The sequence below is a fragment of the Mastigoproctus giganteus genome, chromosome 13, assembly GCF_048544385.1.
Source record: "Mastigoproctus giganteus isolate SK-2022 chromosome 13, ASM4854438v1, whole genome shotgun sequence".
NCBI classification, from domain to species: Eukaryota; Metazoa; Arthropoda; class Arachnida; order Uropygi; family Thelyphonidae; genus Mastigoproctus; species Mastigoproctus giganteus.
In genome coordinates this window covers 20,438,212-20,456,227 of record NC_143587.1, presented here as the reverse complement: position 1 = coordinate 20,456,227, position 18,016 = coordinate 20,438,212, and the positions used below count along the sequence as shown (strand labels likewise).

At 33.5% G+C, this 18,016-nt stretch overlaps 1 protein-coding gene across 1 annotated transcript in view; it reads right to left on the bottom strand.

The window, feature by feature from the left end:
* LOC150075838 (protein Obscurin-like) overlaps positions 1-18,016 on the bottom strand; it is a 598,361-nt gene that overhangs the window by 333,242 nt on the left and 247,103 nt on the right. The window contains exons 28-32 of the mRNA XM_090387723.1: positions 17,646-17,760; positions 15,579-15,757; positions 10,219-10,333; positions 6,667-6,845; positions 1,040-1,154 (exon numbers count right to left, since the gene is read on the bottom strand). Of these exons, the coding sequence (XP_090243849.1) occupies positions 1,040-1,154; positions 6,667-6,845; positions 10,219-10,333; positions 15,579-15,757; positions 17,646-17,760 (703 nt within the window). The remainder of the gene's footprint in view (positions 1-1,039; positions 1,155-6,666; positions 6,846-10,218; positions 10,334-15,578; positions 15,758-17,645; positions 17,761-18,016) is intronic.

Here is an 18,016-nt window from a genome sequence, read left to right as displayed (position 1 = left end):
TGCTTCAAAATTTAATCATAGGCAAACTCTGAAAATAATTCACTGCCATTTGTTTAAAACTAATGCCTAATAAAACAATTCATGGTGAAGCTCAAGTATCAGCTGTGGGCAAAACATTTACATTTACTGGGTAGTTTAAATCCTGCCAACCAAAAAAAAAGAAAAAGTATGTGTGTATCCTGTATGCATAAAAGATGTTTTATGTGAAAACATCTTTGACAAAAATGTGAAACAGAAATGACACAAATTACAACATTTCCTAAATGGCGCTAATGCAGTCACTAATGTTGATTCGGCAGAGTAAGTGGCAGACGTGAGCCAGCTACTTACTCTACCGAATCAACACTAGTGACTGTATTAGTGTAATTTAGGAAGTAACATCATTTCTGTCTGACATTTTTGTTACCAGATAGTTTTGCTTCAGTCCAAAAATGTAGTAGGTGCTGCCAAAGATGTTTTCACTGCATTAGTGTCATTTAGGAAGTGATGTCATTTCCGTCTGACATTTTCGTTACCAATTGGTTTGGCTTGAATCCGAAAATGTAGTAGGTGCCACAAAAAAAAAAAATAGTTTGAGACAATGAGAAAGTCCCCTACTTTTCATAATATTAAAAGTTTCTATTATCAGAGTATTTATAAACACAACATACCAAGTGGTAGTGAAAATAATTCACAGCCATTTGTTTAAAACTAATGCATGGCAAAGCTCAAGCATTAGCTGTGGGCATAAGACCTTTACATTTATCAGGTGATTTAAATCCTGTCAGCCAAAAAAAAAAAAAAAAAATTTGAGATGATGAGAAAGTCCCCCCCCCTACTTTTCATAATTTTAAAAGTTCTATTAAGTATAAACACACCATACCAAGCAACAGCTATTAACACTGAAAGCCATAAATATCAGGTTTTAAGTAGTTGATCCTTCATAAATACTGATTGAGCAAATCTGCCAGTTTCAAGTGCTGGGTTTGCACCTGAGAAGAAAAAGAAAATTACAATGAAGTGAGTATGTGTAAGTTACTTATATGAAAAATACACAAACCATTTCACTTTAGGCTTTGGATTTCCACCAATCTTCACATTAAATGAGACATCCTGATTTTCAACACCTTCAACATCTTTCAGTCCCTTAATAAAGCTAGGTGGAGAAGTTGCCTCTAAAAACAAAATGATTAAACATAAAGGTAATAAATTATTTTAAACAATTATACAAAATTAAAATTTAAATTATAAGAATTTAATCAAATAATAATTGTTATTTTAATGAATTAAAATAATTCCTCACCCAGCATACTGTTTGAAGTTATTTATTTATTTACAAGGCTTTTTTTTAACACCTTTTAAATTTTATCACCTCACACTATCATATAAAAACAAACTAAAATGAATTCAGGGTGAATTCACTATCAAATAAAAAGAATTCTTGTTTGTTACCACAACAGCTGGTATTGGCAAGATGTTCAGAGGTAAGTGATATTTCAAATGAGCAGGACACTCATGGTAGGGGAAACAAATTTAAATAACTTCAAGGGGTGTACCAGGCTAGTAAACTGTACAAGAACACTTGGCCATAACTGTGCATGCTGTAATGTTAGGAGTGTTGTCAATAAAATGAATGTGAACTCCTGCTTAAGACAACTAATGCTGACATAACAGGCTAATCACCCCCAATTTCTGGGGATGATTAGTGGGCAGCTAATGGAAGCATGCCACCCAGAAATTTGGGATGATGAGTTTCACTAGGGTTATGGTATTTACAATGTATTTAGGAAGGATAGGGAAGATAGGAAGGGTAGTGAGGTCTTATCAAAAGCAGCCTGAGCACAACAAAAGTTGTTCCAGGTTCAGAAGTCATATATGGTAGTACAGAATCTGTGTGGTATGAGTTAGCTTCAAGCAAAGGTATAATGAGGGTAGGAGTAATCTACAGATCAGAAAATTGTTATGATTATGATGAAAGCCTCTACATACTGTACAAATGGAATGGGTATGCAGTTGTGAATGTCTTATAGATGGTTTCAATTTGCCCCTAATTGACTGGAGCAAGTGGGAGGGAAACTTATCACGGGGAACAAATTTAACTCAATTAGATAATTATTATTTTTATCAGCATTTTAGAGAAGTACTGGAGGAAAAAATATTCTTGACCTGATCATCACTCATGAACAAGATGATATCCCTGGATGTCATAAGTACAGGAACCATTAGGAGTAATTCTACATTAGATAATGAGGAGAGTATAGATGTTAAAGGCAAAGGAATGGGTTTCACTTTTAGAAAAGAAGATTATATCAACTTAAGGTGCTAAATAACTCTTGCACATACCTCAAGAGTTCTTATGTTACCCCAACTGGATATATTATCTAGATGTTCTGGGGGCAGAAACGTTTCAAGTGAGTGGGTAGCTAATGCCAGGGAAGAGAGCCTAAAAACCTTCAAGGGTTGTGTTAAGTTTGTTAAATTTACAAGGACAGTAAGTCTTAATTGTTTATATAGTAATGTTAGAAGTGTCATCAATAAAATGAGCGAATTCTAACTGCTGGTTGAAACAAGTAACACTGACATAATAGGGCTTACGGAAACGTGGTGCCACCCAGAAATAGGGGATGATGAGTTTCAGTATGGCTTGTATAATGTATTTAGGAAGGATAGGGTAGACAGAAGGGGTGGTGGGGTAATGCTTCTTATCAGAAGCAGCCTGAGTGCGATGATAGATTTCCCAGATTCAGACGTTTCATGTGCTAGTATAGAATCTGTATGGTGTGAGATAGTTGGAAACAAAGGTATAATGCGAGTGGGAGTAATCTACAGACCAGGTGATTGTGAAGATTATGACGAAAGCCTCTACATGCAAATGGAATGGGAAAGTAAGTGTCAATGTCTTATTATGGGTGATTTCAATTTGCCTCTAATTGATTGGAGTAAATGGGAAGGAAACTCAACATGGAGAACAAAATTTTTAAATCAACTGGATGACTGTTATTTGTATCAACATGTCAGGGAAAGTACTAGAGAAAAGAATATCCGAGACCTCATCATCACCCATGAATCAGATGACATAACAGGGCTGACAGTAGAGGAACCAGTAGCAGGAAGTGATCACAGAGTTCTACGGTGGATGATGAAGAGAGAGAGGTAGCAGTAGTAAAAGGCAAAGGAATGGGTTATAATTTCAGAAAAGGAAATTACGATGCCTTAAGGTGCTACATGGCCTCTATTAACTGGGTAGATATCACACAGAGAACAAATACAATTGAACTGTGGTATGCTTTTAAAACATTAATCACAGATGCCTTGAATACGTATTTACCATTAAAAAAATACTCCATGAGGAGGGTTCCAAGTTGGATGAATAGTGAAGTTGCCTCATTACTTGAGCAGAAAAAGGTGGCATGGAAAAGTTACAGAGCAATAAAAAGTACTGAAGCCTATAACAGCTACAAGATGATCTGTAATAGAGCCACAGAAAAGGTTCTACAGGCAAAGCCAGTTTATGAGAAATCGCTAGCAAACAGAGCAAAGAGGGGGAATAAGGAATTCTTCACATATATAAATGCTAAGAAGAGCAGGACAAACCAGATCATACCTTTACATAAGGGAAAGGGGATAGTATTAAATACACCAACTGCCATTGCAGATGAACTCAACAGTTATTTTGCATCGATATTTACAGATGAAAAACCTTTTGTGGCAATGGGAAATTGTGGGAGCGAAGTTGAAAAATATGTAATTAATGATATTGAAATTTTGGAAGATTATTTAATGAAAAAACTTTTGAGCCTACAGGCCAGTAAGGCTCCTGGAGTTGATGGAATATACCCTATAATCTTAAGGAAGGCAGCAAGTGAGTGCATTGAACCATTGAGGCTAATTATGCAAGCATCACTAGACTCTAGGAAGATTCCGTTGGATTGGAAAAGTGCCAATGTATCTCCCATACATAAGGGTGGTTCTAAGAGTGAAGTGGGAAATTATCAACCTGACTTCAGTGGTAGGGAAAATCATGGAGGCAATGATCAAGGGTGGAATTCAGGATCATTTGGATCGAATTGAAATTCTCAAGGATACTCAGCATGGTTTTGTAAAGGGAAAATCATGTTGAACAAATCTTGTTCGCTATTTTGAAAGGGTCACTCACGAGCTGGATTTAGGGAATAATTTTGACATTGTTTATTTAGATTTCAGCAAAGCTTTTGACTCAGTCTCACATGAGTGGTTGCTTTATAAGCTGGAACAGGTTCGAATCCCTGGGAAAATACTTAGATGGATAGCAGGATGGCTTCAGGGCAGGAGGCAGAGGGTTGTGATAAATGGCTATTCCTCAGATTGGGTTGATGTAAGAAGTGGGGTTCTCCAAGGATCAATATTAGGACCACTGTTGTTTTTAATTTTCATAAACGACATTGATGAAGGGATAGAGGGCATGATGTCTAAATTTGCAGATGATGTTAAAATTGGTAGAGTAGTTAATGATCACTGTCAAGCTCAGCTTCTTCAGAGAGACCTAGATAGACTTCAGGAATGGTCAGAAAAATAGCAGCTATGCTTTAATCCAACAAAGTGTAAGGTATTACACCTGGGAAACAGTAATCCCAAAATAACTTATTCACTTGGTGGAGTTCAACTAAACCCAGTACTGGAGGAAAGGGACTTGGGTGTTATGATACAGTCAGACATGAAATTCTCTGAGCATTGTAAACAGGTTGCAAGGAAGGCCCATAGTGTCCTATTGATGATATATCGAACTTTTGCAAGTAGAGATAGGGATGTGATAATCCCATTATATAAGGCTTTTGTTAGACCACACGTGCAATACTGTGTTCAAGTATGAGACTGCACCTAAAGAAAGACATTGAGTTTCTTGAAAGGGTGCAAAGACGGGTAACTCGCCTGGTGAGATCAGCAAAAGGGCATCCTTATGAAGAAAGACTTTGAATATGTGGGTTGCAGAGTTTGGAAACTAGACACCTTAGAGGAGATTTGATTGAGGTGTTTAAGGCTCTGAGAGGCATCAGTAAAATGAATGAGGACAAAATTTTCAAGATTATAAATGATGGTAGAACTAGGGTACATAAATTCAAGTTACAGGGGGAGATGTTTAGATTAGACTGCAGGAAGTTTTATTTCAGCCAGCGAGTTATAAATTACTGGAATAAGTTGTCTACATGGGTGGTAGAGGCTGACAGTTTGGGGAAATTCAAAGGTCATCTGGTACCTTTGGGTGAGGGAAATGCATAGGATGATAGGTTTAATTTTCTTTTCTTTTATTAATTATTAGTTTTTTTTTTTTTTTTTTTTTCATTATTTTATTCAGTTTTTTTTTTTTTTTTGGCTGGTGCAGCATAAGTCATAGGCTTTCTTTCACCATGCGGCCATTACTAAAACTAATACTAATACTACATGGCCTCTATCAATTGGGGAGATAGCTCACAGAGTATGAATACATTAGAATTATAGTATAATTTTAAGGTTCACAGAATCTTTGAAAGTGTATATGCCATTAAGAAAATACAATACAAGGAGGATTCTGAGATGGATGAATAATGAACTAACCAGTTTAATAGAGTAGAAAAAATGATAAGGAAAAGTTACAGAGCAATAAAAAGTACTAAAGCCTATGACGGCTACAAATTGATCTGCACAAATACCACAGAATAGGAATTCCAAACAATTAGATTATGCTCTATATCTTTCTCCATTAAGAGTTTCTACATGATCATTGTCCTCAAAGAAGTAAGGACAGATAATTGAGCAGAAATGCTGCATTGAATAGTAGCATAACTTGGATGCATTTGTCATTTAATGATTACTCTGGCATTCTCAGTTCCCCGAAACCACAAATTGTGCTTATTAACAAATCCTTGCAAGTGAAAATATACCTTGTCACTCATTATAAATTTCAATATGGAAGTGTTATCTTCAGCTGCAATATATAAGAAAGTCTACACGAATTATAGTCAGTTTTCTTGAGCCACTGGCTTCAATTTTTGCACTAACTAGATTTTTTAAGAGAGGTCTTAAAACATTCGTAAAAATTTTCAAAGTTGATATTCAGATACCTAATTAAGCAGAACAACTCTGAGTCAATGTTTCAGTATTTTCATTAATGTTTTCCCATACTTGCTCAATAGCTGTGGAGATCTGATTAATCATGGCCATCTACTTTATCTTGCATCCTCAACTATACTTATCACAAAATTGAGCAACAAGCTATCAAATAATTGGTACTGTTCACAAGGCAAAATGTTGATGACAAGCTCTCTGAGTCTATAAATGGAAGAGTCATTTCTAAAGTAAAATTCTACCACCTTGTGAAGTCATTTCAACATAATTTTTTTCTCCTATAGCTAATGGGAAAAAAAAGAAAGAGTTACAACTGAAGTCAAATATAATCTTTAAAAAGCAGCTAGTAATTCATGATGGTGTCCTTTTCACTATCTCTTAAATATTAACATTTTAAAATTTGGAATGAATGGTTATTAGAACAGGTACATCTAATGTAATTATTAATGATTCATGCTACCTACATTTTCAACTTTATTTATTTAAAAGTTAAAGTAGTTTTCACAACAAAGAATTCTTAATAAGTACATAAATGCATAATTGAGTTACCAGAAAAAGAAAAAAATCACAAGAGAAAAATATAGAGTGAACTCTAAAACTAGTTACCTTTAACTTTTAATTTTCCACTTGTTACCTCTTTACCATATTCATTAGTGATTTCACATTCATATTTGCCTTCATTCTCTTTAGTCACCTTCTGAATAATTAAAGTTAAAGAGCCATCTGCTTCTTCCTTTGTTTTAATATGTTTTCCATCAATAGTTAGTTCTGCTCCATCTACAGTCCTAATGAAAGAAAGAAGTTATTCATAAGTTCTAATAAACCAGCTTCATAAAGCAGGATTCCATCAACTAATAATGAACTCCAATTTCTTAAAGAAAATTATTATTATTTTTTAATGGTACACAAAAATTGTGTATTTGTTTCAGCTTATTTCTGGCACACAGTGTGTAAAATGTTTTCCACAAATGGCTTACTAACTTCCTAGAAACACAACCTTTTATTATTAATTCTGAAAAAATTTCCATTTGAAAACTAATAAATTGTAGATTCAACACATTCCAGAATACAAATCATTAATTATTTAAATTACATTTCAATCAAATCCATACTAACATGGACTTCCAGTCTTTCTAAACATTAACATGAAGCAATCGATAAAAAAAAATTATGATCAGTCTTTATTAGCTAAACACAGACACAGAACTATTCAACTTAATGAATATCTCAAACTTCTTTAGATGTCTAAAACTGTACTTTTAGATCTTTCCAAATGTAAACTAATTATTTAATATGTTGTTTTATATATTCTTTTTTATGTCTTAATCTTTGTTTAATGTATTTTGACTCCATGTTTGTCACAATTTTGAAATGAACCTCAACTACAGCTAGCTCACATGTTATGTAAATATCACCAATTGCAAATATTTATTATTATTATTTTTTCAGTTGTTTTTTAAGTTACCTGTTTCAACTCTTCTAAATATTTACTTTCCACTTTGATGTGCTCTCTATTTGCCTCCTGACTGCTTAAATGTACTTTTTAGGCACATTAACATATATTCATAAACACCTGTTGTCTTCACTATGTCTGTCCATCCATCTACATGTAACAACTCAATTTCTAGTGGACTGATTTTCATGAAATTTTATATTTGGTTCATATAGAAAGCTTTGTCGAGCCATCCTAAATTTCACTAAAATCAGAAAAATAAACATCCAGCAATTAGTAATTCTTTTTTTCCATACAAATTGTATGGAAAAAAGAAATTCATAGAATAAATTAAGTTTGATGCAGTACTGTGAGCTTTAGACAGTCTATACACACTTCACACATTGTTATGTAAGAATCATGAATATGGTGTTGTTTGCAAAGAGATTTAATGCAGAGATAGAAAAGGGACTTAAAAGTACATGGAAGAAGAGCACTAAATATTATACAGTTGTAATTAAACTGAACAGCTAAGTTTCGAGAACATAAGACTACAGAGTTTTATTAGGGGTTCTATAAAGTTATAATTTTAATAATTAATTGATAAGAAGATAACTATATTTTTTTATCATCTTCAGTTAATTACAGGAAAAGAAAAAAAATTCAATTAATTTAAAAAAAAAATAAAATGTACCTGAAATGTAACAACATTTCAAGGGAACCAAGTTGTAGAATAGATGTGGGGAATTGCTGTTAGCCAGTGGGTGGTTGATTGCTGGAACCAACTTCCATCTGTCATTGTAGAAGTTGACAGCTTAAATAAATTCAAGGCTGAAGTGAATAGATGAGTGAAACAGGAAGGTTTTTGATTTTTTTTTGGCTGATGCTTTATAAGCTTGCTTTCTTGCATCATATGCCTCTACTAATGCTAATGCTAATGCTAACATTACCTAATTTGTAATGGAAGTATGTTATCAGATATTTAGATATTACTTAATAACAAAAAGTTCAATTGATATCGCATTTTTGGCATATGTTTCATTGGTCCCTGGAAAGCTTTTAAGATCAATCATTGCCTTACCTGCTCCCCTTTTATCACAGAAATCTGCTTATATAAATGAAAGTATATTTTGCATTGTTACTCTAGAACAAAAAGCCAGATTAAGGCTAAATTTTCAATCTATGTTTGTTTTGTTGGTCTTTGGGAAAATTTCAGGTTCAGTTAAGATTTCACAGTCCTTGTTTCTCCCCCCCCCTACAAAAATCAGCATAAATGAAAGTATATTTTTGTATTAAATGACAAGAAAATGTGGATTGCTACCAAAATTTCAACATATATTGCTTCTGTTAGCCCAGGGATGGTTGCAAGTTCAATTCCTATTTCATAGCATTCCCTCCTCCGGTTTCTCCCTGCAGAAATATTATTGTAAATTTAGAACAGGAGCTCTGATCCATTTCAAAATTTCAATGCTTATTTAGAATATTTCAGGAATCTTTATAACAAATTTTCATGTCAATAAGTTGACTTATTTTTTTATAAATCACAAATTATTACTATTTCCTAATGTACCCAAAATGTAATGCACTTCAAACATTAGCTAACTTGTTTAAGTTCATTAATAAACAGAACAGATGATGATGATTAAAAATGACACTTGTTTTAATAATTGTTTTTCTTAGGATTTCCACTACAAAACTTCAGATTTTCAGCTTACAAAACAGATAATCCAACTTAAAATGTGGAAAATGAAGTAGAGGATGTGACATGACATGTCTTTTGCTGTGTTGTTTAAACCTTTCATTCTGTTTTTTAACAAACAAATCCTGCCATAGCTGTATTGAAAATGTGTGGTACACAGTGTTATTCATCATTTTAACATTGTAAAAATCAACACATTTTATGCACAGGTGGACTTTGAAAATAATTCATTGCCATGTACTTAAAAGCAGTGCAATAACTGTTATTGTTATTTTGGTTTTTAGGAGCATTAGCAACTAAGGCCATATTGCTCCGGGATATGCGGTGGTCATTCCCTGACCTTTCCGCATCCTCCGTATTTGGTGGTGACGGGCTCGAACCCCGGTCTAATCAAGAAGTGTGTGCTACGCACTGCTGCTCCTTCCCACCTGGCTACGGAGACGCCACAATAACAAGACAATACATGGTTAAGCTTAAGTCTCAGCTATAAGACCGTTACATTTATTAGATAGTTTAACATGTTAACTGCATATAGACGCATATGTGCAAAAAGGAGTTTTTAATCTATTTGGATGAAAAACCAACTAAATTTAAGAATTGTTTTCTTTTGATTTGACAATTTTTTGTCAATTTATCTTGACCAACAAGTTTAGCCATAGTGAGAAGAAAGCCCAAAAATGTCTCAGCTCTCCCTATTCCAGACTAACTCAAACCCATAATTTTTGAATTCAGTTTATTAAGGACATAGGTCAAGCCAGCAATGTGTCTTAAACCTTTTCAGCCAAAAAAAAAGTGTGAGAGGAATAGAAAGGTAATTTCCATAAATTTCCATTATCAAAGTATAAACACATCATATCAAGCACAGTTATTAATCATAAATATCTGGTTTTCAGTAGTTCCTCCTTTATAAACCCTGGCTGACACAAATCCATCGATTTCCAGTGGTAGGTTTGTAAACTAAGAAGAAAAAGAAAATTACAGTGAAGTGTAATTACATGTAAGTTACTTAAATAAAAATTATACAAACCATTTCACTTTTGGCTTTGGATTTCCACCAATCTTCACATTAAATGAGACATCCTGATTTTCAACACCTTCAACATCTTTCAGTCCCTTAATAAAGCTAGGTGGAGAAGTTGCCTCTAAAAACAAAATAATTAAACATTAACATTTTAATATTATATGTAATTTTAATGAATTAAACAACAACTAACATAATTTCTTCCCCAAGAAAACTGCTTGTAGTTATTCAACTATAAGCAATTCAACCATTTTCTAGTTGAATAGCTACAAAGGATTGAATTTTGTAGTTGAATAACTACTTGTTATTCAACTACAACTGTAAGTCCTTTTTGTAAACACCTTTCAATTATGGTGCAAGGAAGCCTGAGACTTATGCTGCACCAGCCAAAAATGTCTGAGTTACCTGAGAGAGAGAGAGAGAGAGAGAGAGAGAGAGAGAGAGAGAGAGAGAGAGAGAGAGAGAGAGAGAGAGAGAGAGAAATTTGATCACACTATCAAATAAAAATAAAATTTAGCCCATGTAAAACAAACTATAGTGATATGTTAAAATGTTTTTATATATATGGAATTATCATTAATAAGTGAATTAATTTTCTTTTAAAAATCAGTTACTAAAGCTGCCATCTCAGCACTTTTTTGTAAAGAAAAAAATCTTGTTTAACTAATATGGTTATATGGTCAGTAATTTTGAAAAAATTAAACATGAGCTGGATTTGTACATAATTTTAACATTGTTTATTTGTACTTTACCAAAGTATTTGACTCTAACCCACATGACAAGTTGCTGTATTAGTTGTAACATGTTGATATCACAGGAAGGTCATTAGATGGATTTCAGGATGGCAGCAGGAAAGGAGGCAAATGATTACCATTAATAGTTACTCTTCAGACTAGACTAAGGAAAGTCTTGTCTGACAAATTTGATAGGTTATTATGATGTGGTTACAAAGGAACTGGATGCAAAAAATAATTTTGATATCATATATTTGGATTTCAGGAAAGCTTTTGACACTGTTGCGCATAGAAGACTATTGTACAAATTGGAGCAGAATGGTATTAAGGGTAAGTTGCTACAATGGATAAAAGGATGGTTAAGTGCGAGAAGACAGAGGGTGGTAATCAATGGGTGCTGCTCTTCTTGGACTAATGTTATTAGTGAAGTCCCACAGGGTTCGGTGTTAGGTCCACTGTTGTTTTGTATATTTATCAATGATATTGATGAAGGTATATCAGGCTTAATGTCGAAGTTTGCAGATGATACAAAGGTTGGCAGGGTTGTTAATGACAGTAATGGCAGTGTGCTACTGCAACAGGATCTGGATAATTTGGGCAGATGGGCTAAGAAATGGCAACTGAAGTTTAACCTTGACAAATGCAAAGTACTGCATATGGGAAGAAGTAACCCCAGAGAAACGTACCAACTGCGTGGTACTACACTTAAGGTGGTAGAAAATGAAAAAGACCTGGGAGTAATTGTGCAGTCAGATATGAAGTTTTCTGAGCAATGCAGACAGGCTGCCAGGGCAGGTCATGGGGTTTTGTCAATGATATATAGGAATTTTGCTAGCAGGGAAAAGGAGGTGATTATCCCTCTGTATAAGGCAATGGTCAGGCCACGCCTTGAGTACTGTGTACAGGTCTGGAGGCCTCATTTTAGGAAGGATGTAGATTTACTTGAGCGTGTACAGAGAAGGGCAACAAGATTGGTGAGGGGAATGAAGGAATCCTCTTACCAAGAGAGGCTTAAGTTCTGAAAATTGCAGTGGGTGGAGACTAGGCACCTGCGCGGTGATCTGATTGAGGTATATAAGGCCTTGAATGGGTTGAGCATGCTGAATTCTGATGGGATCCTTCCACTTGTTCAGATTACGAACCTAAGGGGACATAAATTCAAATTAAGAAAAGACAGATGTAGAATAGATGTGTGGAAATTTGCCTTTAGCCAGCGGGTGGTTAATTGCTGGAACAAACTTCTATCTGTCGTTGTGGAAGTTGATAGGTTGAATAAATTTAAGGAGGAACTGGACAGGCATTTGGAGGGAATGGTGTGATTTTTTTTTTTTTTTTTTTGGCTGATGCTGCATAAACTCATACATTTGCTTTCTTGCATCACATGCCACTACTACTACTACTAGTGTTAGAAGTAAGCTACACGAGGGATCAGTGCTGGGACCACAGTTGTTTTATAACAGTGAAAAAATTGATTAGGACACAGTGTCAAAATTTTCAGATGATATCAAGATCAAGAGAGCAGTTAATCACCAGTGCCAAGCAGCATCCCTTCAAGATTACTTGGATATCCTTCAGGTATGAATAAATATAGTGGCAACTATGTTTTAATTCTGCAAAATTCAAGGTCTTATATTTGTGAAAAAAGCAAAACCAAATTAATTTATACATTAAGAGAAGTTGAACTAAAAACAATAAAAGGAGGTAAGTTTGGAGTTAACAATCCAGGAAGACATGAAATTCTCCATTAAGTATAGACAAGCAGCAAGGAAGGCCTATTTTTGGCCTTGATGTCCTATAAATGATTTATCAAATATTTGCTTGCAGAGTTAGGAAAGTCATGATGAAGTTCTCTGTGCAGTGTAATGTGATAGCAAGAAAGGCCCATGTGCCCTATCAATGATTTACCAAACACAAGTTTTTAGAGATAGGGAGGTCAGAATTCTGCTATATAAAGACTGCACTTGGAAAAATGCATTTAGGTATGGAGATTGCACCTAAAAAAAAAAAAAAAGACATCAAGCTTCCTGAAAAGATCCAAAGAGACAATAAGGACACTAATGACAGTATGCTGCTGCAACAGGATCTAGAAAAGTTGAGCAGATGGGCTGACAGGTGGCAAATGAAGTTTAACATTGACAAATGTAAAGTACTACATATGGGAAGCAGCAACCCCAGAGTGACGTATCAACTCTATGGCACTACACTGACAGTGGTAGAGAACGAAAAGGACCTGGGGGTAATTGTGCAGGCAGATATGAAGTTTTCTGAGCAGTGCAGATGATCTGCAAGAGTAGCTCATAGTGCCTTGTCAATGATATACAGGAATTTTTCTAGCAGGGATAAGGAGGTGATTATCCCCTTATATAAGGCAATGGTCAGGCCACACCTTGAGTACTGTATACAGGTCTGGAGGCCTCATTTTAAGAAGGATGTAGAGCTGTTGGAACGAGTACATCTATCCTACATCTGTAGGATAGATGTGCGAAAGTTTGCCTTTAGCCAGTGGGTGGTTGGTTGGTGGAACAGACTTCCATCCTTTGTTGTGGAAGTTGATAGCCTAAATAAATTTAAGGCTGAGTGGACAGGTATTTGAATGAACACATTCAAAATTTGAAATACAGGTTCATTCAAATACCTGTATTTGAATGAACCCCTAATTATACATTACCAGTCCAGTCCTGAAATGCATCATCCTTATTGATATGCTAATTTTTAGATATACAGAAAAATACTGTTACAATGAGATTTTACTTTATGAGCAAAAATCAAATGTGCAAGTGTGCATTTTGTTGTACAAAATGCACACTTGCACATTTGTAATGTATAGAATTTGCAATTTCTACCTTATATTTTTTTTAAATATTGATTATAAATCGAATAATAAATAAAATGAACAAAAAATATATACTAAAAAAGTAAATATATTTGTTCAAACTCTTGTTCAATTTCAAAATGATATCTTGAACAAATATATTTGTTCAAAATATCATTTTGAAAGTGGAGTCATTATATTTATAAGAAATATTATGATTTTATTTACAGGAAATACACTATAAATACAGTATTACATTTTACATTTTAATAAAATATAATCCAGTTATATCTGAATATAGTTCAGATATAACTATAGTTTTGAATTTGTAGTTTATTAAGGTAATAATAAGTTATCTATATATAATGTAGATAAAATTTATTTTTACTTTCATGTATCAATATGTTAATTTTTTTAACATTACAATGAATGATGAATGTTTAACTGCTGAATTAGATAACTAATTTATCTGAATAGCGAGTGAACCTCGAATGAGAATGTTTCTACAGTGAAAGACCTGAAACCATGAAAACACCAAACCTCTTGTATTATGATTCTATATCTGCTATTCATATATTTTCAAGGATTTTAGTGGGGTTTTTTTATATTTCCTAAAACAAAAAAAGGGAAAAAACTACAGTTATTTCCTGAAATAACTACAGGAAAATATATTCATCATCTCACAGACCACATCAATCATTGCACTTTTTCATTTTACCATAACCATTCAAAAATGTTGGAAATGAAGAAGATGTCGTGCTATTTTTAATTTTTTTTACTGTATCTTTTAAAACTTTCATTTTTTTTAAGTGAATCCTATCCCAGCTGTATTTATAATATCGGATACACTCTGTCATTCATAAGTTGCATAAAAATATCTTTTATTGTAAACCAGTACAATTTATTTTATAGGACTGAATTGTCCTCCATATAGCAGCTTAGTTGGCATGATACATCCCCACTGGCCACCCACTTGGGTAGAATTCACATCTCAAGAAATTCTTTAGGCCTTCAATCAGAGCTATAGTTAGCTGATCTCAATGGAAGAAGCAGGGCTTTTCCCACGGGTATTTCCACCTGCACAACATCTGACAGTGAATACATATGTTGTACAGATAAAAGGCATGGTCTATATTAGAATTAGTCACCTAATATAGGAGATGAGATGAAGTGGAAGTTACTACAAAAGAAAGCAAAATTACTTCTTTACCCACAGCTGCAGTTGTGAGGTAATCATGCCATGGTATGTCATATCACTGAATTATTCATTTAAATGAGGCTTGCATCACTAATAATAAGGGAAGTCACCTGAAACCTGAAAATATTTTCTCTTGTAGTGAAATTTTCATTAAAATATTACTCATTGCAATAATATTTTACTCTATAAAATCATATTTTATTTAAATATTAACTGGTAAGAAAATTATATTCATTACAAAAATGAAATATTTCACAATTAAAAATAGTCTATTCAAAAAATTTTAAGCATAGGTTGAAATAACAAGCAAGTGAAACTTATTTATGGATATTTCTTTGAATATACAACACACTATGAAAATACAAATAATTTATATGAAAGTGGAGTAATTTTTTTAATATTTTATATGTTCACATTTCATCTAGAATAAGAAAGAGAATAAAAATAAGAATTTGACAGGAAAACTGACTGTATAGCTTGAATAAAAAACATGTTAATCATTATGTCAATTAAATATGTTTTCTTTCTAATCATGTCATAATAATAATATATAAAAGTCATATTAATGTATGAAAATCCTTGTTGATTAATATTAATTTATAAAAAAAAGTAGGGTAGTTACCTTTTACTTTAAGTTTTCCACTTGTAACCTCTTTTCCATATTCATTCTTGATTTCACATTTATATGTACCCTCTTCACTTTTAATCACTTTCTGAATAATTAAAGTTAAAAAGCCATCTGCCTCCTCTTTTGTTTTAACATGCTTTCCATCAATTGTTAACTCTGCTCCATCTACAGTCCTTTGACAAAAAAAAATTAAATTTAATTATTGATTTAATAATAATAATTTTAAAAATAATTTAAAAACAATAATGACTAATAAAACAATCTATAATTTTTCTTTATCAGAGTTAATTCTATTATTTTTCTGATTCTTACAAAAATTAATTATACATATTAAATCAACGGCAGTTTAGTTTAAGACCACAATTCATCATATATTCCATAACAATTTCTTTTTTCAGGATTTTGAGCATATTAAAACTCATGATACTTGACAGTACATAGAGATAATGAGGTTTAAGGTTTACCCCAATGTATTTTGCTCACTATAGGCAACTACATTCCAATGACTTCAAATAAGGTTAATCCTTATGCAAAAAAAAAGAACATATTATATAGCATTCTAAACATAAAGTATATAGACTTTAGCAAAAAAATAAATAAATAATAATTCTTTGGTTTTATTTTCTATGATGACAAATGATTATCATTTTATTGTGCATCAATATTAATTTTGTCAGTATACACTGAAGAAAGTTTTGTTTTTTTTGTTTTTTTTTTAGGAGCTGTTATGTTGTTATTTGGTTTTTTTAGGAGCATTAGCAACTAAGGCCATATTGCTCCGGGAATATGCGGTGGTCATTCCCTGACCTTTCCGCATCCTCCGTATTTGGTGGTGATGGGCTCGCACCCCGGTCTAATCAAGAAGCATGTGCTACGCACTGCTGCTCCTTCCCACCTGGCTACGGAGGGGCCTTTTTTTTTTCTTTTTTTTTAGGAGCATTAGCAACTAAGGCCATATTGCTCCGGAGATATGCGGTGGTCATTCCCTGACCTTTCCGCATCCTCCATATTTGGCGGTCACGGGTTCGAACCCCGGTCTAATCAAGAAGCATGTGCTACGTACTGCTGCTCCTGCCCACCTGGCTATGGAGGCGCCACTGAAGAAAGAATGCTGGATATGTTAGACTGGATGTGAATAGGAGTGTGGTATAGGCCTAATGACAGGATGGGTATAACAAACAACTATACTCAGAAATGGAGTGGGCCAGTAAATCAGAATGTATTATGATGGGTGGTTAACTTTCTGGATATTGACTGGAAGTTGTGGATTAGTCACTCACACACTAGCAAGACTTTTGTGAATTTATTGGATGACTGTTTTCTACAGCAGCATGTTAGAGAAGCAACAAGAGGAAGCAATACTACTCTTGACCTGATTATCAGCAGCAGCAGCAGCAGCAGCAGTGGTGTATTTGGGCTGGAATGCACCGGAACGATGTTCCGTTGCTTTTTTCTAAATGTCATAATAGAAAATCATTAAATTTATACACCTAACATTATGAAACAATGGCATAATCAAAGGGGAGGGAAAAATATCTATTTTACCCATTGCTACTAAAAATATATATTAATAGTAATCTTTAAAAATTTATTTAAAAACAAAAATATGAATTTCGCAATGAAACTTGAACGTTTCTTACTAAAATACAATGTGTTAGATAAAGAGATCCAATGAATGAGATATACTGTGATGATAGGACCACAACATTCCTGATTAAGATAATTGCATTGCCCATGCAGTATAAATCCTCATTAAGAGGATCATAAATCTTGCTGTCCAAAAAGATGAAAAACAGATGAAAGGACAAGATAGTCGTTATAAACATTTACAGATACAAATAAGTTCAGTTGTGCCTAATATTTATTGACATGTGCTCCTCTAGAACTGCTCAACCCATTAGTTATACCTCTCTAAAATCCAGAAAATTTTAAAATACGTCACCTTGCAAACCCCGAGGATGTTGGATTTTAAAGGGTTACTGTATGTAGCTTTATCATGCCTAATTTGCATTAAATATGTAATATGCATTAATCAACAGGATGTATCTTATTTCAACTTACCATTTCACTGATGGCTTTGGTTTCCCAGCTATTTTAACAGTGAAACTTGCATCCTGATTTTCAACTGTCTCAACATCTTTCATGCCTTGTATGAATGAAGGAGGAGTAGTATCAGCTAAATAAAAAAAAAAATACCAAAAAAGAATAAATTTAGAATGAAGTGAAGATAACAATAATATTTGTGATACTGTATCTTCTTATTATTTTTTTAATAGTGAATCAAAAATGAACAGAACTAGAACTTATTCATTGTTCACTTTATCCTTTTCTATCCATAGTAAAGCAAATCTTTCCTGTTCTTTTTTGGGAATTTTTAGTGCATCAAATCAGTGGTTCTATACACTAATTCTTTAGAATTTCTGTAGAGCCCA